Raw genomic sequence first — 26,625 nt, 5'->3', positions numbered from 1 at the left:
TAAGGCATAAGCTAATGGGGATCCTTTAATAAAACAAAAAAACAATAAAACAAGACTAGAGAGGGACAGCTTGTTGCAGCCTATGGAGGGCGAGTAATCCTCAGCTCTCTGATCCACTTGGTATTTATCGATGCATCAAACAAGCTGCCAGGATCATCTGTCCCACAGATTGCATGTTCAATGAGAAGTGTTGTAGGCCACTGTTTGACTGGGCTGTTAGACCTGGAATTTTGCAGGTTTCATTCACATTTGTAGTAGTAGTTCATCACTGAGAAACTGCCTGGGAAGCTGGGATATCAGGTGAAATATAGCCTAAGCCTACTCTAAAGGCCTTACAGCTCATTTTAGGGTACCATTTAGGACTGGAGAATGTATTTTTTATAATATAACTTAGCCTGATTAGATGACTTGCCTTCAAAAACAATGCTACCTTCACATCAAAGCACATCGCGTTCCTTTAGCACACATTGACCCTCTTGAAGCCATGTTAGGGGGGCGGTTTCACTGAATTTTTCCCCTTTGCAGCATCAGTAGCACAGAGCCAGCCTCCAACCAGACTACGCTGCTCCTGCCTGCTCTCTCTACGGGTTTTTTCTAAGGTTGGGAAGCTAGATTACGCACAGGGACAGCAAATAAACAGAACCAAAACAAAGCACGCTGTCTTTCACCGGGGGATTCGTCTGTAGTCCGTGCAGGAGCATCTCTGACTCGCGCTGATTCGCGTGAAAGGCGGACAAAACAGGTAGAAACTTAAACGCTTTTTCATTTTCAATGCCTCGGCGCATATCCGGATTCACAGGGACGCTGCACTTTCCATGTCTGATGCGATTACACACAGGATTGGAGGCTACATGAGAAGAAGGGGGCGGGCGGGGACTCGTTGAAAGAATTGTGTCGTTGTGGTTCACGTTAATGTCTTTATTGTAGAGCAACACGCGAAAGTGCCTCGTAGAAATTTGTACTGAATCATTTGGTTTAGCGAAACGAAGCCTACCTGGCGTAGCTAACATTAATCCATAGCTTAACCCCCCCCCCCCCTCCGGCTGAATTAATGTAAATACATAAATACACCTCCGTTTAAGATAGTGTTGCCGTGTCGGGCTTCTCTACTATTTTAATAACAAAGTCTCAAGGTCTGCGTAGCTACGTCAAAGGGCTGTTGCCTGCTTCACTGGCGAGGCTCGGTAGGCTACAGTAACGTTAGCTTACATGGCCACGGTCACATTCCCGTAATTTTCCATTCGGTTCGTAAACCGAACACCGCACGCACTCTTTATATCCCTCCACCTCTAACGCCATCGAGCAGCTCTTAATTAGTGCATACATGTAAATAATATGGGAGTTCCGGCGGCGCCGCTGCAGGCCGCAGCCTATCACACCGCTCACTGCTCGAACTTGTTTACATGGAAACCGGGGGGTGGGGGTGGGGGGACGGTAACCTTTTTCCTCCGTAACACCCCCGGTCAACATATGGTTTGTCGGGGGACCGGCTTTCCTTCATTATGGCACCCTAGGTACAGATAGTGGACGTGACATATGTTGTTTTTCACAACATTAATTATGATGATTATAGATTCCCCTGGGCTTTCTCAAGCAGTTCACTAACTTGTGTGTTACATTTCATACATTTAGAAATGATGTATGTATTTCATATAATTTATGGTTTAGATATGGTAAATAAATAAATAAATGTAGAAAAACTACATGATAAAAAGTCTCAAGTGTCTTACCATCTTCTGCGGTCAGTTAATGTGGCCCATTTAACTCAACCCTCATAAATCTTTTATAAAGGCATATAGGCGTCAGTGCAATTGAATTATTATCCAATTATTAATTAATTGACCAGGAGGAGGGTTTATGGACAAGTATTTCCTTATTTTCTGGCAAAGGCCAGCACATTTAATTCCACTGGTGTATTATACCACTCTGGTTTAATATACAGTATCACTACATGAAAAGGCCAGTTCACTTAAATTACAAAAAGATGACTGGAAATTATGCTGATATGCTGTTTTGTGTAGGTATTGAAATGTGAAAAGTTAGAATTTAATTTCATAAGGTGTCCAAAGTTTTCAGTGGAACTTAACTTATATAAGAGGGGAGGGCCTCTTATTTGGCAGGCGCTACAGAGCACTGAATGCCAAAATGACCGGAAACAAGAACAGTTTCTTCTCGCTGGCCATCACTTTGATGAACAGTTAACATCAGCCATATAGTGTTAATAACCCTGTAACACCAAACATCTAACGTACTTCACAGTATCTGTCCGTTATATAGTCTTATAGTTTTTACAGAGGGTTTTGTTGCAAAGAATTTCACGATATGAATATCTCTGCCAAATCCAACTACCTCATGTATATAAAACAACCTGTTACCTTAATAATCCCATATTCTTTCAGCACCTTTTTAGCTGTTGTGTCTTTTCTGTTTAGGAACATTGAGAGTAACAAAAAACAGTTAAATTCCTTGTTTGTGTACACACTTACTTGGCCAATAAAGCTGATTCTGATACTGAACAAAGACATTTTTTTGCATTTAGATTTTATTCATTTAAAACAGTTTATGTTGATAAACATTTAGGTTGTAAATATAGTCTGAAAAGTCTCCAGTGTGTTCTTTGGATTATCCAGAGATAACAAGGACACTGTTTCTGGAAAGAGATATTCCTCAGACATGTTTTAAATGCCACTACAAACTAAGAGTGCTTTCACATCATCCTTATTTAGTTGGTTGAATGCAACTTGAGTGCGCTCCCTCATTTGCTACAGTTCGTTTGTGCAGGTGGGAATGCAACGATCGTACTCAGGTGTGCACTAGAAGTGAACCAAATGAGCGGAACCGAGACCTGATAGAAGAGCTGGTTTGTTTGTGGCGAGAACATGACTGGTCCTGGGTCCGCACTAACTGCAGAAAGCACTGTGCATTTTTGAACCAACCCAGCTCCTGTAGGCAGCTACGTGATTCACGCCATGATTAAGTCCCTCCCCTGTCACCACGACAACAACAACAACACACTATGTAATAACCGAAGATCAACGCCAAAACAAACCCACAATGTTGTCTCGCCATTGTGACATAATTTGTGGTGGGTGCGTTGTCTAATGTCACGTTTGCATTCTCAATGTTCTGACCAATCAGAGAGCAGTTCAGGATCTACATTATTGCGCCCGCCCCAGACACATCTGACCAATGAGTGAAGTGCTTTTTTTCCTTTTGTGTCCCAAACCTTTATTGAGCCTAAGTAAAGCTACAGTTAGGTTCACTTCAACATGTCATCAGCTGATCCGAACCAGATAAAATGAATAGGTGTGAATGAACCAGAATGAAAGAGCCTTAAAGTCACCCCCTCTCTCTCACTTCTGTTTCCTGTCATTCTTCAAGCTGTCCTCAAATAAAGTCATGAAAAGGCAGAAAAAAATAATAATAAAAAAAGAAATCTCAGGGACAGATATGTCCAAACCTTGACAAATAAAATCAGAACTATCTATTTCTTTTTGCACATTAGGACGACTAACCCCTTCTACTTTATTCTAATGTGTGTATTCTGTTTAAAAAGGTGCTACACGTGTAGCATAGCTATGTCTGTCTCACTGGCTGTGTTTGTACTGTGTGTCCAGAGCAGGATGTCAGCAAGAGGAGGAAAGAAGAAGGCCACCAAGCTGTCCCGTTCAGCCAGGGCAGGTGTCATCTTCCCTGTGGGAAGGATGATGAGGTACCTGCGCACCGGCACACACAAATACCGCATTGGCATGGGGGCGCCTGTCTACATGGCAGCAGTCATCGAGTACCTGGCAGGTAGGAGGACGACATGATTCAGGCTTCTTACATACAGTGTATCATATTTACATATTCACTGTACTCTTGCGTGGGTAAATTGTGTGATATAGGGAAATATTCCTCCGTTCAACTGAAATTATGAAAAATATTTCAACATAGCAAAACGAATTATTTGGTGTAATTTATTTGGAAACAGAAATGTGACTAAGGGCGCACTCACACTGTCCTTCCGCACCGGGCCAAAACAGGTTTTTCGGCTAAAGCCTAGTGCGTTTGACCAGTGTGAGTGCAACCGCCCCGCGCATAGCTGCGGCCAGCCGGCCGTCCACGGCCCGTCTGGAGAGGTGGGCTTTTGTAGAACGCGTTTGCACATGTACGAGCATGAGCGTGCGCACGTGTACGAGCACGAGGCCTATGGCGGTTCTGACGTCATTTATGTGCGCCTGTTCGGACATAGAAAATAGAAGGACGGACCATGCGCGGACATTTAACTACAACAACAATGGCGGCGAAAGGTTCACGTTGGTGTGATGCAGAGGTGGAGTGTTTACTGCAGATTTGGTCGGATGAAAATATTCAAAAACAGTCAGACAGAAAGATTTGTAAACAAAACGACGCATTGCGATGACGTCATCAATGCGTGTGACGTGTTACGACGTGATGAGGTATAGGCAGGCAAGAAGCATTGGCCGGGGCCAAGGCAGTGTGAGTACTAACGGGCTGGCAAGCGGGGGGAGAGGGAGGGGGGGACAAGTACTCTAAAGCCTGGGGCGCGGTGCGGAAGGACAGTGTGAGTGCGCCCTTAGTTTTCTGGGACATCACAAAGAAAGTCCGAAGAAGGACAAAAACGGTAGCAGAGCCTGGTCCATATTTCTTGACTGTTTTCCTCTCATTTCCGATGGGCTGGGAGTCACACAGTGGAAAGTAAACATGTTTAAACAGTCGAACACATTGGATGTCTGATGGGTTTCCACACTTTCTTTTTTCTCCTCTAAGCTGAGATCTTGGAGTTGGCAGGAAACGCAGCACGGGACAACAAGAAAGGCAGAATAACTCCCAGGCACATCAAGCTGGCTGTGGCCAATGACGAGGAGCTCAACCAGGTAACAGTGCTCTATACGCGTCTGATGGTTTTTTGGGTGTAGACCATTACGCCTCAGGTTGTAGAACAGTGAAAAGTGAGCCATCATATGATAAAAGCTGCTCAGGACAACATCATTATGTACAAACAAAGGCAGCTTCTCACACTCACTCACAATGGCCCTCATTTATCAAACGAACGCACGGCAGAAAAACGTGCGTACGACCATTTCCTGGCAAACGTCGGCATTTATCAATTTGGAGCGTGAGCTACGATCAAATCTCACGTCTGGTCTGAGATTGTGTACGCACATTTCAGCCTGTGGATTTGCGGTGCAGCACAGCAAAATCTGGCTGAAAATAATGAACAAACCTCAGCTGTCATTAAGCATAAGCAGTCACATATTAAGAACAGATTAAAACGGATTCTTAAAACGAATAAAAAAAATAAAAATTGTGGTTGGAGCAATTGATTGTACTCATGTGCGTCTGAAGGCACCATCCATGAATGATTACGCATTCATCAATCGCAAAAACTACCACTCGATAAATGTACAGGTGATTTGTGATGCCAAGCTGTTGCTTTTAAACGTGGTGGCCAGGTGGCCACGGGGTGGGACACACGATTCTTTTATATTTCAAAACAGCTTGGCTCAAGCCCCCCGCGACCTCGACATTGAATTAATGAATGAATGTGTTGGCGCGCGGCTGCAGCAAGACGCACTGCAGAGCCAAAGTCATCTCCTCGGTTGGTGGCTACCCTCGATAAATTGCATTAAATCAAACAAGGTATCAGATGATTAACATCTTGGTATGGTTCTAGGTGACAAAGGTATTATCTTACGGAATACCTAATAACCCCGCTTGCAAACCGAGCAAGAGCGCCGGTGTTGTGCCGTATCCAGCACCCCTGCCGTGAAATGCACCCCCTCGCATTATAGGTGATATTCTGGATCAGAAGGCTGTTGTTTCCACCTAAAGGAGTAGTTTATATACAGCTAACCCACAACGGTCAGAACATTGGTTACTTACAGTCTTTAAACTATTTTAAAGAGTTTAAAGTCACAAACTTGGATAATAGCGAACACAAAACAACACCTTTTTGTATGTTCTGTGGAAATACACTGCAGCCATAATTACAAAATAAATGAAATGGATCTTTTGAGCAAGTTGAAGGTATTTGACTCAGCGTTTCCTAAATCTAATCCCAGCTTTTCTTGCAGTTCATATGTTCAAAGGTGTGTGCTTTTAATTGGGTTACCTGCATATAAACTACTCCTTTAGGTGGAAACAACAGCCTTCTGATCCAGAATATCACCTATAATGCGAGGGGGTGCATTTCACGGCAGGGGTGCTGAATACGTAACACCTGTCCAACAGTGCTAACTTGGGTCACAGTGGAGCGCTGCTTTGGGTTGACTGCCTCCGTTATTCTTTTCCATAAAGCATTTTTATGGGCCCCTTTTATTCCACTCTTAAAAATGCCAAAAAGCACATCTTTCTTTTGCTCCATCTCGGATGTCCGGAGGCCGATCTGTGTGTCAGTTTCTTTTCTAACCTGCGTTCCTTCTCTCCGTGTTTGACCTCAGTGGGCAAAGCCTCCGAAACAGGAATATTTAGGGGCGTAACATGTTAAAGACGATCAAATTCAGCCGCCGCATTTATCAAGGCCCGCTCATTCGTACGCTGAGATTGGTCAGATACGAATGTTTCATAAATCACACGTGGGTCCTGCCATAAGACCAAGTCTGCGCTCAGATCTGTGCCCTTTTTCACGCAAGATTGATAAATGAGGCCCACTGTGTTGTTGCAGAAGAGGTAATCTTGTTCTTGCTTACCAACACATTGCAGTTCATGTTACTACCAAGATGTTTTTCAAAAACAAACTAATCAATGGTAACTGATTTTAATTCAGGGGTTTCATGCAATCAGAAGTTGTTGTGTGTCTTGCTAAAATACACTGTAGTTCTTACAGTAAAGAGATATGTTCAGAATATGTTTTTTAACTACACAAGTGAGGACAGAAGTGTGGAGGAGGTAAGGGATAATGCCCGATGAGGTGTTGATTAACAGAAATGAATCGGACGACTAAAGGCGTGAACCATCTGACACGAAGCGGAGGTCCGATTAATTTCTGTTAATGTCGTCGGGCATTATCCCGCTTATACCATGTTCACCTACGAAAGAGAGTAATATTTAACAAATTAATAATACTTCAATGTGTTTTAGAGTTAAACGTTTTTTATTTTATTTTTACAAGTCGAACGGACTATTTAATATCTCCCGTATGCATGCGTTGCCAAATTTTGTTTCAAAGAATCAAAGTTCACAGATAGTTTCCTAAATCGTGCTCCGGAGGCTGTGGTTGGTGTTAACCCGCAACACACCCACCTTAAAGAAACAATAATAAACACACTTAGGCTACATTAATGAGGACAGAAGAAGGGTTATGCGGCTACATTATTATTAAAATGTAGCTAGTGTACAGACCTCTTTGCTGATTTTTTTCAGCATGTTCCCCAGGTAGTTGACACCCATCGGCTCCCTGGAGTACCACACATCAGATGCCACAGTGATAGAGCGCTTCGGGTGGAGATAAAATGATTTTGCATCTGGGGGATTCTTGGAGATGTACTTTTTAAAACTGTTTACTGGATACAGAGGATCCCCGGGCCTGGCGAACATGAACCCTCGTAGGTTTTCCTTGTGTGGGTCGTTGTGTGCGTCGTCGATCTTTATAGTTGTTTGTCTGAGGATTATGCGCTAAGCTGACGTATTCAACGCCATGTTAGTCTCTTTGGATGACGAAAGATGTCATGGTCAGCTCACGGCTTCCCTCCCTGCCACGGCGAGCGTAACACAGCTGGATGTCAAACCGCACCTTTCTGACGAGGCCGAGGGGCGTGTCGGGAGACAGCGCAGATGAACATGTGATTCTCTAAAGATCTGACTCAGTGATGCAGGATGGTGGAAGCTGGTGTCCTTCCCACTCTTTCTGTAACGTTTCTGTATCGCCTTACAAACCGCAATACTGGTCTTGAACACAGTGTCACTGATGATGTTGATGTCACATAAATGGCGGTTGATACCGGCTGTCAGACTCCTCAAACTGGTAACACTGTCATCTCCTCCTTCCTTGGTCGACTGGACAGACGCATAAAACAATCACAAAACGTCCTTGAGTAGCCACGGTTACCATCTAGTGCTTGAGCCACTGCAATAATTTAGAACTGTCATCAGGCAATTTGACAGAACGTCTTTCCTAGGTGTAAATTAACACTTTCTAATCTACACCCTCCAGCCAATCAGAATCTAGTATTTACCCAGACCATGGTATAACTTAAAGTAAAATTCTTGCGTAAAAACATCCCATGGTCTTTTTCAGCACTTACATACATCAAATAAGCCATAGAGACAGTTTTTTTCATGTAACAACTATTAACGGAGAAATCTGGGAGGTTGCTAACAGTCGGAAGTGGCTTGCACTGATTAGCGCTGGGCAGCACGGTGAAGACATTAAAACATCTCAAAATAACAGCAAACCTCTGCAGTAGCATGAGTAGAGTCGCTACACAGAAAATCTGTCATTCTGTCTCTGCCATCTGTGGCTGCCAGTGGGTGAGGTGATCTGATGCAGTGGCTCTATCACAACAAACACATGCTGTACAGCTGAGCTATGTTCGGACTCTCAGAACATTAAACTGTAGCCTTGTACAGATATATCAGGATATATTTAGACAATATCTATAAAATGCATAAGACATTAACAATTGTCCAATGACTGCAATAAAAAATGATTCCAGTTTTGATGTTATTATTGTTCTGTGAGTAATAAGGTAACTGTCCTCAATGCAAGGTATATGTGTGGTGATTGTGAACGTTTCAGCTGACAGCAAATGGTGTGTGTAGCAGCTAATTTTTCAGCAGGCACAAAGTGTCCCAACAAACACTGTGGTTAACCTCAGCTGAGAACAATCACATCTGTTTTCACAAGGAAGTCACTGCTTCTTAGACTGAGGGAATCGTGGTACTGTATGTTGTAGGACAGTACATACTGAAATGTGTTCTTCACCAGCTCTTGCGGGGGGTGACCATATCAAATGGAGGGGTCCTGCCTCGGATCCATCCAGAGCTGCTCTCCAAGAAGAGAGGAGGCCGGGTGAAAGCGGACAGCCAGGCATCCATTCCTGAGAAGCAGGAAGAACGCTCAAAGAACAAGAAACCCATCAAATCCTTCAAAAAGGTTAAAGGAAAACGAGGCCGCAAGCCAAAGGTCAGTCAATTCACCAGAATACTCAGGAGATTAAAGCCTTAGTATGCTTCAAATGAAATGTTTCCAATAGCGGAGTCAGGGGGCTGCCTCTGAAAATCTTACATCCTCCACATATCTCAAGAACCATTCACCCTATCTACTTCACGCTCGGTAGGTGTTTGTCAAGTCAAGTCAAGTCAGTTTTATTGTCAAAAATTGCAATATGCATGACATACAAAATGCAAAAAAATGAAATTACAGTCCTCTCAGACCCAGTGCAATCGGCATATATATATACAACATAATAAAAATATACAAAGAGTAAAAAATGTAAAGTGGCAGTGGATTGTAAAGTGAATAAGATAATAATAATAAATAGACGGTAACAGTGCAATGACATTTGTTGAATTGAGGTAGAGCGGTATTGTTCATTAAAGTGAGGTAGTGCAGTGAAGTGCAAATAGCAGTTCGAGTCCGAGTTCAGATGTAATGTGTGTGTGTGTGTGTGGGGGGGGGGAGGGGGGGCATGATGTCAGATGACGGAGGGGAGGGGAGGTGTAAGGGTGGCTGTGGCAGGGGGCAGAGTTAGAGGGGGGAGGGGGGGCAGAGTAGGGAGGGAGTTGAGTCTCCTGACTGCCTGGTGGCAGAAACTGACTTTTAGCCTGCTGGTTTTGGCTCGGAGACTCCGCAGTCTCCTCCCCGACGGCAGCAGGCTGAAGAGGCTGTTGGAGGGGTGGGTGGGGTCACCTGCGATCCTGATGGCTCTGCGGGTGAGACGGGTGTTGTAAATGTCCGACAGGGGGGGGAGAGAGACACCAATAATCCTCTCAGCTGCCCTCACGATGCGCTGCAGAGTCTTGCGTCAGGACACGGTGCAGGCGCCGTACCACACGGTGATGCAGCTGGAGAGGATGCTCTCGATGGTGCCTCTGTAGAAGGTGTGCATGATGGGGGTCGGGGCTCTTGCTCTCCTGAGCTTGCGGAGGAAGTACAGGCGCTGGTTTGCTCTCTTGGCCAGTGATGCTGAGTTGAGTTTGCTGGGGACCCAGAGGAGTGCATTTAGTCGGGGAGACAAAGTCTCAAAAATGGGTTGAACCTGACATGGTCTGCCATACATTTTATCTGTGTTGTTTTCTCTGGTAACTTTGACCCTAAAAACCAATAATTGGAGCGTCTGCTCTGCCGGTAATGTCACAGGAAAAAAATTGTGGCCGTTATAGTGTATGCATCCTTTATTTTTTATCAGAAAAATGTGAAACATGATTTTTCTTTCTCAAATCGTCAGTGGGTTGGGTAAGCTGTCAATAATTGCATTCCAGATACACAGAACACATTCTGTCAACATCCACTAAAAAAAATAACTCTTAAAACACGTTTCTACATGATTTTGCAAAATGTCTTTTTCTTGCTTTTTTTCCCAATATTTTCATCTTTACCTCATTGGCAATCAACTATTCCCACAAGTTATGACTTCAGTCAATATGCCATTTGTTTCACCAGACAGTATACTCATTCCACAGAAAATCCAAAATGAGTGCATCTGTGTGATGTATGATGTAAAATGATATCTAGGACCTTCCAGGATCACAACCTGGGTGGAACACCTGGTCAGCTAGGGGAGGATAACTCAAGAGAGAGACCTACAGTACCGAAGGAGCTAAGGAGGAGATGGCGAGGCTGCAGAGCAGAAGCTAAACGGAGGAGGAAGTTTAAACCCTGCATCCCGGCAATTATTACTGCACTACAGACGAAACACTCCGGAGTATTCGTCATCATTACTATGACTTCAACCACGTCTCTCTCTCATCCACTCTCCCAACGTTTCACCAGTTTGTCAAATGCACAACAAGGGACAATAAAACGATCGATCTGCTGTATGCAAATGTCAAAGAGGCATACAGCTCCACTGCCCTCCCTCCCCTGGGAAGGTCAGACCACAACCTTGTCCTGCTCTCCCCATCATACAAGCCTGTGGTTCAGCAGCAACCAGTGACAGTAAGAACTGTGAGGAAATGGTCTCCTGAGGCCATGGAGTCACTCCAGGGTGCCCTAGAAGCCACTGACTGGGATGCACTGAAAGCCCTACTCAAAAAGAAAAAGAGGGCCTTCAGGTCAGGGGACCGTGCAGAACTCAAGCGTGTTCAGAGAGAACTTAAACACAGCATCAGGGAGAGTAAGGAAAACTACAGGAGAAAACTGGAATCCAAACTGGAGAACAATAACACCAGGGATGAGTGAGATCACCCGCTTCCAGAGGAAAGGAGGAGGAACAGCTGAGGGAAATGAACAACGTGTGAAGAAGTTTAACCTGTTTTTCAACAGGTTCGACCCCAGCTCCCCCAGCAGCCCCCCTGCTGCTCCTCTGAGCAACTACCTCTGATCACAAACCCCCACAGCTCCACACCAGCCCCACAACCCCACACCAACCCCTGCAGCAGACACCAGGTTTCACCACCTCCTGCTCCCCTTCCCCCACCCCCCACCTCCCTGCTGGCCCATACCACAGACCGTCTCACAACCCCCTCCTCCAGGACCCTCGCACTTCCCCCACTGCTGCCTACAAACTTCTGCAGCAGTCACCACTCTGCACTACCTCCCACCCCCCAGTCTGGACTTAACATCACAGCCAGCCAGGTGAGGAGAGAGCTGGAGAAGCTCAGTCAGAGGAAAGCTGCTGGACCGGACTGCATCAGCCCTCGCGTGCTGAAGGCCTGTGCCAGCCAGCTCTGCGGAGTTCTCCAGCACCTCTTTAACCTGAGCCTCCACCTTCAGAGTGCCAGTGCTCTGGAAAACATCCTGCCTTGTTCCAGTGCCCAAAAAAGGACATCCTGTGGCACTGGATGACTACAGGCCGATTGCACTGACCTCTCACATTATGAAGGTCATGGAGAGGCTGGTTGCTCTCATACCTTAGACCCCTAGTGTGCCCATCACAGGACCCCCTACAATTTGCATATCCGCCCCATGTTGGGGTTGATGATGCACTCATCTACCTGCTGCAGGAAGTCCTCCCTGGATAGACCCAACACTGCTGTCCGCGTCATGTTCTTCGACTTCTCCAGCGCCTTTAACACCATCCAGCCTAAGCTGCCAACTGGAGAACATGCGGGTGGATTCTCCTATCGTCACATGGGTAAATGACTATCTGACGGGCAGGCCGCAGTATGTGAGATTACGAAACTGTGTGTCTGATCAGCAACATCGGCACCGCGATACTGTACTCTTATTGTAGTTCATATTTTGTATTTTATATTGTATTTTATTTTTTGTACTTCTGATTGTTTTGTACCGCTGCTACGATGACCTAATTTCCCCAATCTATCTATCTATCTATCTATCTATCTATCTAAAGCAAAGCAAATTGGAACCTCAGATTAAGCAAGGGGTCAATAGGGGATTTTTTTGAACCTATAGATATCATTATGAAACTTTGCAGATTGACTACTGACATTAAAAGAATACTTTTTTGCATTATAGTATTTTCTAAATTGTTTGAATACATATGTGAATGTGGCAATATCTTACTAATTATGCGTACATTTGCATATTTATAAAACCAGAAAAAAATCTAGATGTAAAAAAACATTCAATTTGTTTTTAAATTTTGTCAACATATACAGTGGCTTCAGGAAGTTTTTAAGAGCTTTGGTGAGAGAAATAATGAAGAACCCAAAGATCACTGTGGCTGAGCTCCACAGAGGCAGTGGGGAGATAGTTCTGGAAAGTCAACCATCACTGCAGCCCTCCACCATTTGAACAGAAGCCTCTCCTCAGTGCTTGACACATGAAAGCCTGCTTAGAGTTTGACGAAAAACACATAACGGACTCCCAGACTATGAGAAATAAAAAAAGATTCTCTGGTCTGATGAGACCAAGAGGCTTCCGTCAGGTGGAATCTTCTACCTATCAGGGCGTACATGGATGAAATGACAACAATAGCAACAAGTGCATGCACCAAACGCCTGCTAGATAACTCCAGGGAAACATCAAATGGGCACAAATGGAGATCAAATGCATCTTTGGGTCACTGAAAAGTGCTATATAAATAAAATGAATTATTATTATTATTAAATCCAGCAAATCCCTCAGTATCTCCATTGTTAAAGGCCAGCTTGCAAAAGAGAGGTTCTACGTCAACAACAGGCCAATTCCAGCGCAGAACTCAAAGACTCAAAGCAGGTGGAACAACTCAGCGGCCAAAGCTGTGGAGCTCCGAGGCTAATAGGTTAAGCTTCATCATTAGAGGCACATATAATGTCCTGCCCTCCCCAACTAACCTACATCTACGGTATGGAGAGGACCCAGCCTGTCTCCAATGTGCAGCACCAGCAACCCCCAAACACATCTTGGTGGGATGCAGGATCAGCCTAACTCAAGGATGATACACTTAGTGCCACAACCAAGTGCTGACATTTTTGGTTGCCGTACTGGAGAACATAAGGGTAACCACCAATGCCTTGCTTCTAAATGAGAAGCAGCGGACGAAGCCATTGCCTCTGGATTTGGGCCCACTGAACACAGCTGGGGATTGGGAAGTGTGGGTGGACCTGAGCCCGAGGCTCACCTTCCCACCTGATATTGCAGCGACCAATCTGAAACTAACACCAAAACCCAGACCTGGTACTCTGGTCCAAGTTCTGCCGGCGGGTCTTCATCGTTGAGCTGACTGTCCCATGGGAGGATGCCATTGATGAGGCATTTGAACGAGGCTGCGGTATGCCGCCTAAGCAGCTGAAGCAGAGGGGCGGGGCTAGAACGTGAAGGTGTGGCCAGTGGCGGTGGGCTGTAGGGGATTTGTAGCCAGGTCCATCACAAGGCTCCTGAAAGAAATAGGGATCAGAGGGCAGGCCCAACAGAAGGCAATCAAATAACTTGCCACTGCAGCAGAGTGAAGCAGTCACTGGCTGTGGTTGAAATGTAGGCACACAACATAGGTAAACCACGGGCTGCCAAATGACCACGCAGTGCCATCGTGCAACACACACCTAGGTCTGTGGTGGGTCCTGTGATATGTGGCAGAAACACTCTGACATCGAGGCACACAACTGATGATGTGTCCTGCTGGTGGCACCACATGATTGGTGCCTAATTCCACCCCACCCAAGAGAACATCTCCAACCCTTTTCAATTGTTGTGCTGATATTTAGGGATCTACCATTAATAACCAAGTCTTAACAGACACACAAACAAACAGCCTGTTTGTGCGTATTTTAGTGAAAGAAAACCTATTTTCTTAATTTCTTCTAAGATTTGATAATGTAAAAGTGTTTCTTTGTGTATTCTTACCTAGAAGGCAAACAATTTTTTACCTTTTTGCCAACTAAATATATAAACGCGTAAATAAAGCAATGTGTCTCCTACTGTTTAAAAATCTCACTTCACTTTCATTTAAGATTGTTACAGTAATCCCTAAACAAGCTGCCTCATTATTTCAGTTTTTGCATGATTGCATCACGTCCTCAAAAATATCTGATTACATTTTTTTTTTAATTATTGGGCTACAAATCTGATACATTTTTTTTTTTAGAATCTAAAAGAAATAGAAAAAAACAAGCGAACCGAACCGAAAAACCGTGACCCGAAATCCGTGATATGAACCGAACAGTGGATTTTGTGAACCGTTCCACCCCTATTGGTTATGGATAAACATGAAATGGTTGTGGCCCTGGTACCTTCACATTGTTGTGCCATGCTCTTTGTCCAGTCTGAGTGGTAGGGATATCACTAGTTACCCCTATTTCACTTGAAAAAAGGCACCTTTGTAGAATGAGTCTGAACACAACTGCGCCTGAAGAGTTTGGTGAGAACCCCACAGTTGCACTTACAGATGACCTCCTCAACCAGGCACGAGACCTCACCATAGCTGTGTACACAGTCACAGCTAGTCACATTAAGGATTCTGATCTTAGCAAACTGAGAGCATACAAGTTCCTAAACAATAAATCCACGCTCTTTAAGCCAATACTTGCAACAAAGAAGGCAATTATTTATACTTTGGATGCTGAAAATGCAGTTCCAGTTCCATCCACACAGCCACACTTGTACAAACAAGGCAGTTCAGGCTACATAGGGTGCTGTTGCCAGGGACCGGCGAACAAATGCAGCAGGATACACACTGTAACAAATTACAGCAGTGACCCAGAAGAGGAAAGTAACATTGAACATTAATATTGAGTGTAGGTTACATGTTAACAATGGCAATTCTAGTCTGGGCCAAGTGAAGGATTTGATTTAGTTCAATTTCTGTTAATTCTGTGTCATATCTGCTGATAGAAAATGTAAAGTAAAAATAGATGATTAAAGTGAACTAAAGGTTTTGCTGCCAGGAACTTTGGTTCTTTCATTATCTGGGACATTGATTTGGACTCATAATAGCAGGGTAGTCATTGGGCAGGTGAATTACTAAGGACCCAAAAGAGCACAGTTTTGAGTATAAAGTCAATCGGATGAGCGGTTCTCAAGAATGCTGCAGGCAGTACTTTTAGGGGCCAAGCATTCGGCTAGTTCTGAACAGGCACTGCATAAATATTTGTCAGACAACTATGATCACCGTCAAGAATGAACTTTGATAACTTTTGACCTTGATTTAATTTTGCATTTGGTAGAAAAAATAATAAGTTTTTGTCATAATTGCTGAAACTGTCAGTATATCCTGACAGTATTACATGAGACAGATGATCTGTGAAAAATCATGTCCCCCTGCCTCCACCTGCTGCTCCTAATGAAGAAGAAGAAAAACAACCACTCAGAGCTGAGGAGTTTCTGACACAGCGTCAATAACTGCTGTGAAAATGGGCAGTACCTATCAAATATGAATCAATATTATGTTACTTTATTGCATATTTCTCATTAAATGTTTTCAGAAAAATAATTAAGTTACTGTTTAGCTGTAAAATAAGACATTTTATTGGGCTGGTCGGCTGGTGGTCGAACCTTGACATCTTGGATACTCAGTACTGAGGTTTGATACTAAGCTGGCTCATTACTGAGCCACACTGCCACATTACGCACTCTGTTCTAATTTAAGTGTAGTTTAAATGTGCTATTTGTTTCCATCTGACAAAGAGCACAGACAACGAGTCTGTCCCAAACTCCACAGTGGAAGACGGCCCTGGAGATGGATTCACCATCCTGTCAGCAAAGAGCCTGTTCCTAGGACAAAAGGTAATGTTCGCCACACTCACTGAAGCTGCTGATGGGAAATAAAATGCATGTTAAGATCTTCTAAGTGACAACCAGAGTAAATATGTAAATATGTAATCAGAAGAGACATCGGTCTAATCTAGCACATTTACCCTAAAGACTGAGTAAGAAAACCACAGCAGCTGTTTCCTCACACTGTGCTGATGACTCTATGACTCCACAGCTTTCACTAACAGAGAGTGAAATCAGCAAAATTGGAACAATCAAAGTGGAGGGGATAATAAACCCAACAAATGCAGAGATGGACCTCAAAGACGGAGTGGGTGAGGACATGTTCATGTGTACTTTCTTTCCTATCAATAAGTTTTCAGACTTCCCTGTACCCATCCAGTCTTATGTTTGCTCGCTGATGCTGTGCCGTTTTCAGGCAACGCCCTGGAGAAAGCCGGAGGCCGAGAGTTTCAGGATGGAGTCAAGGAGCTGCGGAAAGCACAGGGGCCTTTGGAGGTGGCATCAGGTATAAGGTCTTGGGACAGAATCTTCATACAAGGAAACTGTATCATTTGTGCTGTTTGAGAAGCAGTTTAAGTGTATTTTTTTGAATGGAGAGCTAATATACAGTTATAGTTGTTTCAGGCAACCAGGGGCCTCATTTATAAAACTATGCGTAGAATTCCTGAAACATTGCGTTCCCACAAAACCATGAATGTGCTTTGAAAAAATATGGAGGGCTATTTAAAAAATGGGACTAAAATGGCAGGTCTTAATGTGTTTATGTGTATGAAGTAAGAAAAAAAAAAAGGATGATATTTAAAAAATGGGAACAATATGGCAGGTTTTTATATGTATGAATATATTAGTATAGCCTAGTCACAACTACAACTAGGCTTTCTACAGTGTGAAATACATTTGCTACCATTTTAAAGTTCATTTGTATTTTTTCTGTTGACTCAGCTGTATTTCATGATGTTTCCATCGTGTGTCGCTGATTCTCGAGTCGGACAAAACTTTGCAGGAGCTCTAAGCACCGTTGATAGTAGGCGCAGGAAAACGCATGCTTCTTCACAAATAATTTTTCTATCAATACCAACGTTTGCCACTGCTCATTTTACTGCACATTTTTACTTGTCTATGCAAGGTTTTTGTGCACAGCGAGCTTAAGAAATAAGGCCCCACGTCTTCCACTATGATTGAAGGCTCACCCATCCCTGTGCTACTGTCCATGGGCATTATAGATGATGTCAGCTGATCTAGTATGACCCCATCAACTTTGAATGTCGGTTCCACATAGATCTGGCTTTGGTTACTCTCTGAAACTTTGAAGACTTAAAAGTACAACATTGTTAATGCTACAGGATTCTAATAGTGTCAAAGTCTGGGCCTCAAGCAAAACAACATAATCTGACATTCTATTCAACGGCATGAAACAGAAACTGGTAACTGGCCACGGCAGTAAAATTCAGGCACCAAAAAATGAAGGTTAAGTTTAAGCACCAAAATGAAGGTTAAGATGAGAAAAAGACCACTCTACTCCAACAAGTTGTGAAAGAAATTCTCTGGGGTCCTCAGTGTTTCTCAAATCCTGTCTTTACTATATACTGTATGCATCCAGGAGAGACGTTCTACCAACAGCCGGGTCTCCAACAATCTCTGCCTACCTCCAAATCACTTCAGCAGATATACACTCACATCATAGCACCTTACAAACACAAGGACATCCAAGTAACAAAAACACACTACCCAATGTTTATGACCCCAGTGGATGTTATCAGTGTTTTACGACAATCAAATGTCACCATTTGCAACCCATGTGACTCCTATCCGCAATCCCCCCAGCACTCATTCACAGCTTGACTGTTATGTTAATCAACACAAATGAATCAAGGATTTATATTATAAACTAGAAAACACTTACAAAGAAAAAAGAAATCTCTGGTTATTTCCCACAAAGTGCAACTCACTCCATCAGCCAGCACCACAAAGCAAACAATGGCTCTGCCGTGACCCGTGGACGCCAGCCTAAACCCCAGTACCTGGGTCTGATCCCGGACCGCCCTGAGTCCAACCCCCCGCCGGAGGAGCAAACTAGTTGTGTCACATCAGTCAGTCAGTCCACGGCCTGTTATAGACAACTAAGAAAGTTGATGAACGTCTCAGAAATACAATGAGTAAAGATAGTGATTTCAAAAGGGTGTAATATGGGCCCTTGTCTCTGGAGAGCCAGGATATATGAAAGTATCACACTCAGGGTTTCTGTCTTTCCATCCTGCAGTGGCAGTAAGCCAGGCCAGTGGGATGGCAGCCCGCTTCATCATCCACTGTAACGTCCCTCAGTGGGGCTCAGAGAAGTGTGAGGACCAGCTAGAGAAGACGGTGAAGAACTGCCTCTCAGCAGCAGAGGAGAAGAAGCTCAAGTCTGTGGCTTTCCCTTCACTTCCTGCTGGACGGTAAGCTCCACTCTAACTGTGTGTGTGTCAGGCAGTAATGCTGCTAATGCATTTATCCACTTAGAGGAGAAGCAGGTCAGTGGAGCTTATATACTGTCACTTGAAGTTTGAAAATGAACGGCTGGTTCAATCTGTTTGATGGTTCAGTGTCAGTCACAAGAGACTCTATTCACGTGCATCTCTTGCAGTCACTCAGCAGGGAAACTAAGAGTTCTGTTGTTCATTAGAACCTAATAATATTCCCCTATTACTTTCAACTTGGCAGAAGTTAACATTAAGGTACAACATGCAGAGCACTGCGGGGTCTTAAAAAGTATGAATCAAGATTTTATACGGTATTAAATTTTGTTTGTATTCAAGCTTTGTCCAAAGAGTTTGACTGCAAAATGCATGCATGAACCCGACGACTAATAAAAACAATAATGTTCAGGCCAGATCAGCTTGGGGCCGAGCAAGTACAGATGACGTTACTCATCTTGTGACAGCAAACACTTTCCTGGTGCAAAAAAACTCAGAAAGAGGGGGAGATGGAAGTTTAAACAATGATTAAGCCTGTCTCTAAGAACAACTGGCACGCTAACTATACTTTAAAAACAATATTAGTGTAGTCATGATGTGCATCAACACAGTCAAGTCGCACATGCACGGTGCTAGCCACAAGACTGCTGCTGCAGCTGTCCGTTGCTAGTTTCTGTGCTCCACCAGCGACACCACTACCCAGTAACACAACAGCTGAACCACCCAACCCAGCTACGACAGCGACCTCTGCCTCGTCGTCTGCAGACACCAGGGTGGTCATGGGCGGCTGCGCGCTGAGGTTATCTTTTGTCTCAACGCTGCGGAGAATCACCACTCACTGAACTCAAACGAAGGCATTTTTTATGTTTTAAAGTCAATGTTTCCTCCATTAACATGTACTTAAGTACTCATGCATAAGGGTCAATTTCAGAATATGCTATTATTAGATTATAATTATTAATAGATTAATGTTAATATCACTTTTATATTGCAGCTAACAGTTATTTAAGTTTTTAAAGTTAGATATTATAACTTTTTATTTACTTTATATAGTGCTGTGTAGCCTAATCTATCACTATATGTTATTTAATTTGTTGAAAATATTTTATATTAATAACCTGAATCTGTGAAGTAACTAGTAACTGAAGTTATCAAATAAATAAAAGGTACCATTTTTTTTTCATGACCAAAAGAAAAAAACTGATCTACGATCAGTCGACTATAGGCAAGACGTGACCAATTAGATTTGACTATGAAAATGATTAGTCGGGGACACCCCTAGAATAAATTAATCTATTAAGACCCAACAGCATGTAAGCAAATGTTTACAAATGAGAGTCCCAACTGAATGTCTTGTCGTTGTATGCTTTGGCATAATGTGACTTTATAAAGCAGCAGCAGTGTTCTCTAATGAATGATAGAATTGATATGATGAAGAAGACACTCATTCAGCTTTTCCCCAGCACTGACATACTCCCCCTGTGGACCAGGTGCCACATATCCTCCCAGTATATTGGCTTTCTGTAACGCCTTAGTGAACATTTAACAATGGTGTTTGACTACGTTCACATGAACCTGTGTCTGAAAGTCAAAAAAACATCACTTTGACAGATAGACTGAAGGCACCAATGATACTTACTCCATGCTGTCAGAACACTGTGCAGTACAACGTCTGAATATTCCTTCTAGAAAAACACACAGGTTCAAATGTGTGTGTGTGTGTGTGTGTGTGTGTGTCTGTGTGTGTGTGTGTGTGTGTGTGTGTGTGTGTGTGTGTGTGCGTGTGCGTGTGCGTGTGCGTGCGCGTGCACGTGTGTTGGCCTGCATCGTGTAAATGTACCCCGTCTCCTTCTCCTAGGTGTAGTTTTAGTTTAAAGAGATCATTCACATCATCACTCTGGGAGAACAGAGCTGAACTTGTTAAAATAAACATTTCTTATGTCGTTCCATTTTGTACATTGTAGGAGAAAGTGCATCTCTGTCTCAACCTCACCTGTCCAACAGTGACCACACGTTCTGTTTTCTTTTGGCTGCAATGTTTTTTTGTGTCTTCCTATTTCCATTGCCAGTCTGTGGTCACTGAGCCGGTACTTGGTCAGGATCTGTCTCTGCTTTCTATCTCTGACAGTACACAGATATTCTGATCATTCATGATCTCTGTGAAGGGCAAGAGAACAGTCCAATCTACTTTGACTTTTAGTTGTTTCTTCCCAATGGTTCATTATATCGTGATATCATTTGCTTTACTCTGACTGGTGTTTGGAGAGCTGTGTTGATGTGAGGCTGGTCAGACTGTGTCTAAGAGGGAGCAGTCAGCCTCAGATCCAACTGACATAGGGGACTCTTTTCTGGGCTCAGCTCTTGGGTTTGGAGGGGAGGGTGTCTCTGGGGCTGGTTTTAAGGTGGTTAAAAAAGTTGAGTGTTCGCTTCTGAACGTTAATCATCAGTGGGCATTTGCCTAATTCTGCTCTACATGCGTTTGTTGGTGTTTTTCTGTGTACGTGTAAAATATATCTGCAGACTTCTGCGTGTAAAGTTTCTGTTGGACGTTTGTCCAATGGGTAAAGCTCTGATGACCCCATACTTCACTACCAATAATAGGCTGGATGCCAGTATTCAATATTTTAAGACAGATTTTTATTGGAATTTGGAAATTATGAAACTTTCTCTTAATTGCATATAGAGCTCTTCAAGCATTTTCTTTTAGTGCATTCACGGTTGAAGCTTCCAGACACTGTTATGGTTATACAAAGGTAGATATAACTCATGCGTTGTTCAATGACCTGATAATTTATGGTAAATTACTTTTTTTTTCTCCTGACACCTGGGGCGTTTTTGGAAAATCATGACATTGGTTTTCTTCATGTTTCCTGCTAGGACCAAGTTCTGACAGTACCTCTCTACGTCCAGCTGTTGCTGTAGTCCTTGTTCAGTAGGAGAAAACAGAACGAGGTCATCAGCGTAGAACAAAGACTTCACCTCTCTATCTAGGAGGCAGAGAACAGGAGCAGAACATTGATCTAACTCAATAGCAAGTTCCTTTATATACACATTAATTAAAGTCGGACTTAAAGTGCAGCCCCGCCGAACGCCTCTTCTCTGGAGGAAGAAATCTGTTTGTTTGTCTCCAATTTTAACAGTACACGTGTTTTCCAAATACATTAATTTAACCAGATCTTAAATTTTACCCCCTATACCATAGTTTAAAAGTCTTTAATGGAGCTCTTCATGCCAGATAGAGTCGAAGGCTTACTTAGAATCAATAAAGCAAGTGAATATTTTACCGTTTTTTGTTTGTTGTACATGTTTGCTGATTAAAGTGTGAAGGGTATATAAATGGTCGATGGTGTAGTGTTTTGGGAGGAAGCCAGTCTGACTCAAGATGGACTGTTCCTCAAGGAAATCTAGTATTCTTATGTTCAGAATACTACAGAAAATTTTCCCATAGACAGCTGCTGACACAGATGCCACGGTAGTTATTGGGGTCTGATTTGTACCCACTCTTAGGAATGAGGGAAATGAGCCCTTTGCACCAGATATTAGTAAAACATCCTGACTGTAATACAAGGTTAAACAACTTTAACACTGCACCCTGCATCATGGGCTGCTGTTTTTGAGCATTTTGTTTTTAAAGCTGTCTGGACCACAAGCTTTATTTGACTTCAGACATTTTGTCTGTGCGGTTAATTCTTCCCAAGTCATTTCAAAATCCATGGGGTTTTGGTTATCTTTAATTGTTTCTTCTAATTTTAGGAGTTTTTCTTTTTTTAATATATTGATAAGAATTGAATTGATGGATTGGTATGTCATTGTAAAGACTTTCAAAATGTGCCCTCCAGATGTCACCGTTTTAGATGGGTAACATCTGTTGCTGCTTTGTGTTGAACTTGTTCCACATATCCCAGAATTGATTTGGATCAATGGCATTCTCACTATCTTCAAGTTTCCTTTTTTTTAATACTTTATTGTCATGGTATCTTATTATACATTAGCCAATTATATACACTATGTAAAGATGACAACATTTTTTATACATAAATAAGGTGAGTAGGTGTTACACCCAGTGATTGCTTTAGTCAAACTGGCAGTCGATGTAAGTTAAAATGGGTGATACCAATATTTACTGTGCAGGTTTAGGTTATTACATTATTTTTGGAATACATGCAGCATTGAATTCATACAAAAGCATTGTTCTTCGAAATTCTGGCTATTATTATTCCATAAACCCATACGTTTTTTCCCCCACCTAAGGTTATCCACCTTCTGAGCACTATGACAAAGCATACAGAAACACAGACCAATAAAAAAATTGTAAACAAACACGGAAAGAAGGAAAAAATTAAATAAATAAATTTTAAAAAGGAGAGAAAATAAATAAAGGCAAACAGAAACTAGAAAAACAAAAGAAAATGGGAAAAAAATAGATAAATCCATCATCAGTCACCATCTACAGTTTGGTACGGATATATTGAGTTAGATTATAAATTGATATGTCCATCAAATCAGGGGAGTTCAAGGCCTTGATGAATTTGTCTCCACTGTCTGGGGCCCATCTGTAATTAGAATTTAATTTATACAGTTCACTGGGTTCTCTTTTTGTGTCATCCATTTCAAGAACACATTTAGTTGGTTGTGGTCTGAAAACGGGGATTGCTGTCTGATAGTGAATGCCCTGATAGTTGAGGGGTCCGTGTCAGTGACTGCATAGTCTACTACACTAGACGCAAGAGCCGAGGAGTATGTGAACCTCCATAAAGAGTCCCCCCTGAACCTACTATTAACTATGTACAGGCCTAAGGCCCGACAGAGATGCCACTTTGATTCATTACAGAGTCAAGGTTTTTCCGATGGGTGATGGTTGGTGTGGTGAACATGATTGTTGCCCTATGGGTCCATGACATCAGGTTCAATTCCCGTTCGTCCATTCAGATCTACAGTTAGAACATTTCCCTGGGTCTGTAAATAGGCAATTTCTAAATCTAGTGTGTCAAAAATGTCTTCTTCAAAATAAGGAGAAACTACTGGGGGTATATAAATTGCATAGAGATAAATGTCTCTCTCTGTTATGCCTAACAGATTGTGTGACTTACCCTGTTTTACTGGTTAGATCTGATGGCAAAAATCTCCTTTATACCACACCAAGATCCCGATGTTCTGCCCTTGCATATGTTTTTGAGTTTTATAGAGGGCACCATGACTTCATTATATCCTGGAGGACAGTGAGTGAGCAAATCGTTTTAACACCATGTTCTGTCAATACAATTATGTCAGTGTCTTTGATAGATTTCGTGAACTCAGGGTTTCCACTTTTTAGCTCAAAGGTTGAGGAGTGTAGACCCTGAGTATTCCAACAGCCTATATGCAATGAACACACAGAAAGAAAACAATCAAAAATAACCTCTATAGTGAGACAAATATAGAAGATTAAAAAAAATATCTTTCTATTATCTATATACTGTATTTATAATCATAATGTGATATTAATTCCATGGAGATCGACTATTTTCAGTAATATTAAAAAGTAAAGGAAAGTGTTCCAAGTAAATATATCTTTGCTGGACAGAAGCTGGGTGCAAAGGGTGTGTAACATCTCCCTGATGTCTCTCAGCTCGGAGGTAGAATGGGGAGGAACTGTGAAAGCAGAGAGAGAGAGGGGAGGGGGACTGTGAATGTTCTCATTTGTCCAGGTCATCCAAGAGACTGACAAGGTACAACTGTCACTCTAACGGTGGTCATTGGCACTTGGAGCACAAAGGGTTCCAGTGACATCATCGGCCTTGTGAAAGGTTAAATACCTGGATCTCCACACCAGTTAGTTGGACCAGTCCCAGCCTGGTCAGATGCATACATGAACTGATGAAGCCTCTTGAATGAGAGGTGAAACATCTTCATGGACAAATAACCAAGTCCAGTTGCTTTTGACTAAAATTGCTTTGGGGATAGAGAGAGAGACTCTCTGAGTGAATGGAGGACTGCATGTTGAGAGCGTGGTGTGTGCTGAACTTTTCTAACTTTATTCATTCTTTTGTTTTGGTGTGTTTACAGTTTGTCTTTAGTTAGAGGTGTTTTTTCTTGTGTTTGGTGTTTTGGTGGTTGTGAAAGCAGCGTTTGTTTGGCACCATGCCGTTGGCGGCCACTGCTGCCGCAGAGTTTGAGAGGCTGACTTGGCGTCATGCCGTCAAACTGATCCCGGCGGTGCAGTGCTCTGTGGGGGAAGCAGGGAAGACGTTTCCCCTCTTATCCAAGAGGCTTCATCAGTTCATTTACGGATCTGACCAGGCTGGGACTGGTCCAACTATCTGGTGTGGAGATCCAGGTATTTAACCTCTCACAAGGCCGAGAAGACAGAACACCACACACCCACAAAAGCAATCTGGTTTATGCTGTCCAATGCAACGAGGAATGCAAAGATCTCTACATTGGAGAAACAAAACAACCACTGCACAAATGCATGGCCCAACACAGGAGAGCTAACTCCTCAGGCCTGGACTCTGCTGCCAACTCCTTTGATGACAACTATGTCCAAATCCTGGACAGAAAGGACAGATGATTTGAAAGAGGAGTAAATGAAGCCATCTATGCAAAAGTAGAGAAACCATTGCTAAACAGAGGAGGAGGTCTGAGACACCACTTATCTCCAATTTACAATGCTGCCCTTTCATCCCTTCCCAGGAGATTCAACAATCTAACAACTGTTCTCAAATGGCCTCCTGTGACTCCAACAACTGTCGTTAAGACTCAATAGAGCAATAACAAAGTCAAAACCTACAATGACATCATCGGTCTTGTGAGAGGTTAAAAACCTGGATCTCCACACCACTTAGTTGGACCAGTCCCAGCCTGGTGCCCAGTCCCAGATGCGTACATTAACTGATGAAGCCTCTTGAATTAGGGGGTGAAACGTCTTCCTAGACAAATGACTGAAATTGCTTTGGAGGTTGTTCACACACTTGAAAACAAGTTTCGAAATGAAAAGCTGTCAAAACCCAGTAAATTAGGTTTCTTGAGGATTTGGATCAATGGTGCCATCTAACAGGTTTCTGCTTCTATTATTTGGAGTGCCTGTTTGTATAATGATTGTATTGGTTTCATTGATGCTGTGAAAGTCATCTGACAACCTGAATCTCTCTCACAGGAACGGATTCCCAAAACAGACGGCCGCCCAGCTCATCCTCAAGGCCATCTCCAACCATTTTGTGTCGTCCACCAGCTCCTCTCTGAAAAACATTTACTTTGTTCTGTTTGACAGCGAGAGCATCGGAATCTACCTTCAGGAAATGGCCAAGCTGGACGCCAAGTGAGGGTTCCTGTTTTAGGGCTCTGTTTTTTAACTGTTGTGTCTTGCAGGTGGTGTAGATAGGTGATCTGACAGTAGAGGGTTTGATGTGATGTCACTTGGTTAAGAGGAAAAAAAACAATCTGTGTGAGTGGAGTGCTGTTCACATTTATGTTTCACTGTCCCTTCAAGAGATTGCATTCTTTTTAGATTAGATAATTTAAATCCCTACAGTTTGACATTATGGTTCCTTATTTCAATGATGTTTTTACATTCCATGTACAAATCTAACAGTTTGCCTGGCCTCTGTAGTTTCTGATACAGTTAGTTTACTAAAAAACTGTTCTCATTCTGCTTTGAAATAAAAATTCAGATGTTTTACACCAAAGATCTGCTCAGATTTTTAACACGTATGTTTCTTTCTTGTCACATTTTTGAGAGTACTATTATGAAACACATCTGTCTAAAGAAATACAAAAAAATGCATATAAATGCTATAGAATATCAAGTAGACATAATCGACTTGAACGAGAGCCAGTGATAGCAGACACAAGTTTGAATTCTACCATCAAATGCACAAAAAAAGAAAAATCTAGAGGCTGAAATTAGCCCCTAACTCAACAAGTGCAAGA

General features: G+C 42.8%; 1 protein-coding gene across 1 annotated transcript; it reads left to right on the top strand.

Moving 5' to 3' along the window:
- Positions 1-556: 556 nt before the first annotated feature.
- On the top strand, positions 557-26,370 carry macroh2a2 (macroH2A.2 histone). The gene is made up of 9 exons (XM_083922718.1): positions 557-742; positions 3,618-3,795; positions 4,774-4,880; positions 8,933-9,130; positions 16,175-16,273; positions 16,476-16,575; positions 16,680-16,769; positions 18,525-18,699; positions 25,853-26,370. Exons 2-9 carry the CDS (start codon positions 3,624-3,626, stop codon positions 26,016-26,018), a joined length of 1,107 nt encoding a protein of 368 aa, XP_083778844.1. The 5' UTR covers positions 557-742; positions 3,618-3,623; the 3' UTR covers positions 26,019-26,370.
- The last annotated feature ends 255 nt before the right edge of the window (positions 26,371-26,625 follow it).

The sequence above is a fragment of the Echiichthys vipera genome, assembly GCF_963691815.1.
Source record: "Echiichthys vipera genome assembly, chromosome: 11".
Classification (NCBI taxonomy): domain Eukaryota; kingdom Metazoa; phylum Chordata; class Actinopteri; order Perciformes; family Trachinidae; genus Echiichthys; species Echiichthys vipera.
The sequence above is the reverse complement of the archived record's forward strand: the minus strand, read 5'-3'. Positions and strand labels throughout refer to the sequence as shown.

Bases quoted from the DNA above. Each gene is read 5' to 3' on its own strand.
- macroh2a2 (XM_083922718.1), top strand. From the start codon at position 3,624: ATGTCAGCAAGAGGAGGAAAGAAGAAGGCCACCAAGCTGTCCCGTTCA. The intron at 9,131-16,174 runs GTCAGTCAATTC...CATCTGACAAAG, and splicing joins AACGAGGCCGCAAGCCAAAG to AGCACAGACAACGAGTCTGT. The intron at 16,576-16,679 runs GTGAGGACATGT...TGCCGTTTTCAG, and splicing joins GGACCTCAAAGACGGAGTGG to GCAACGCCCTGGAGAAAGCC.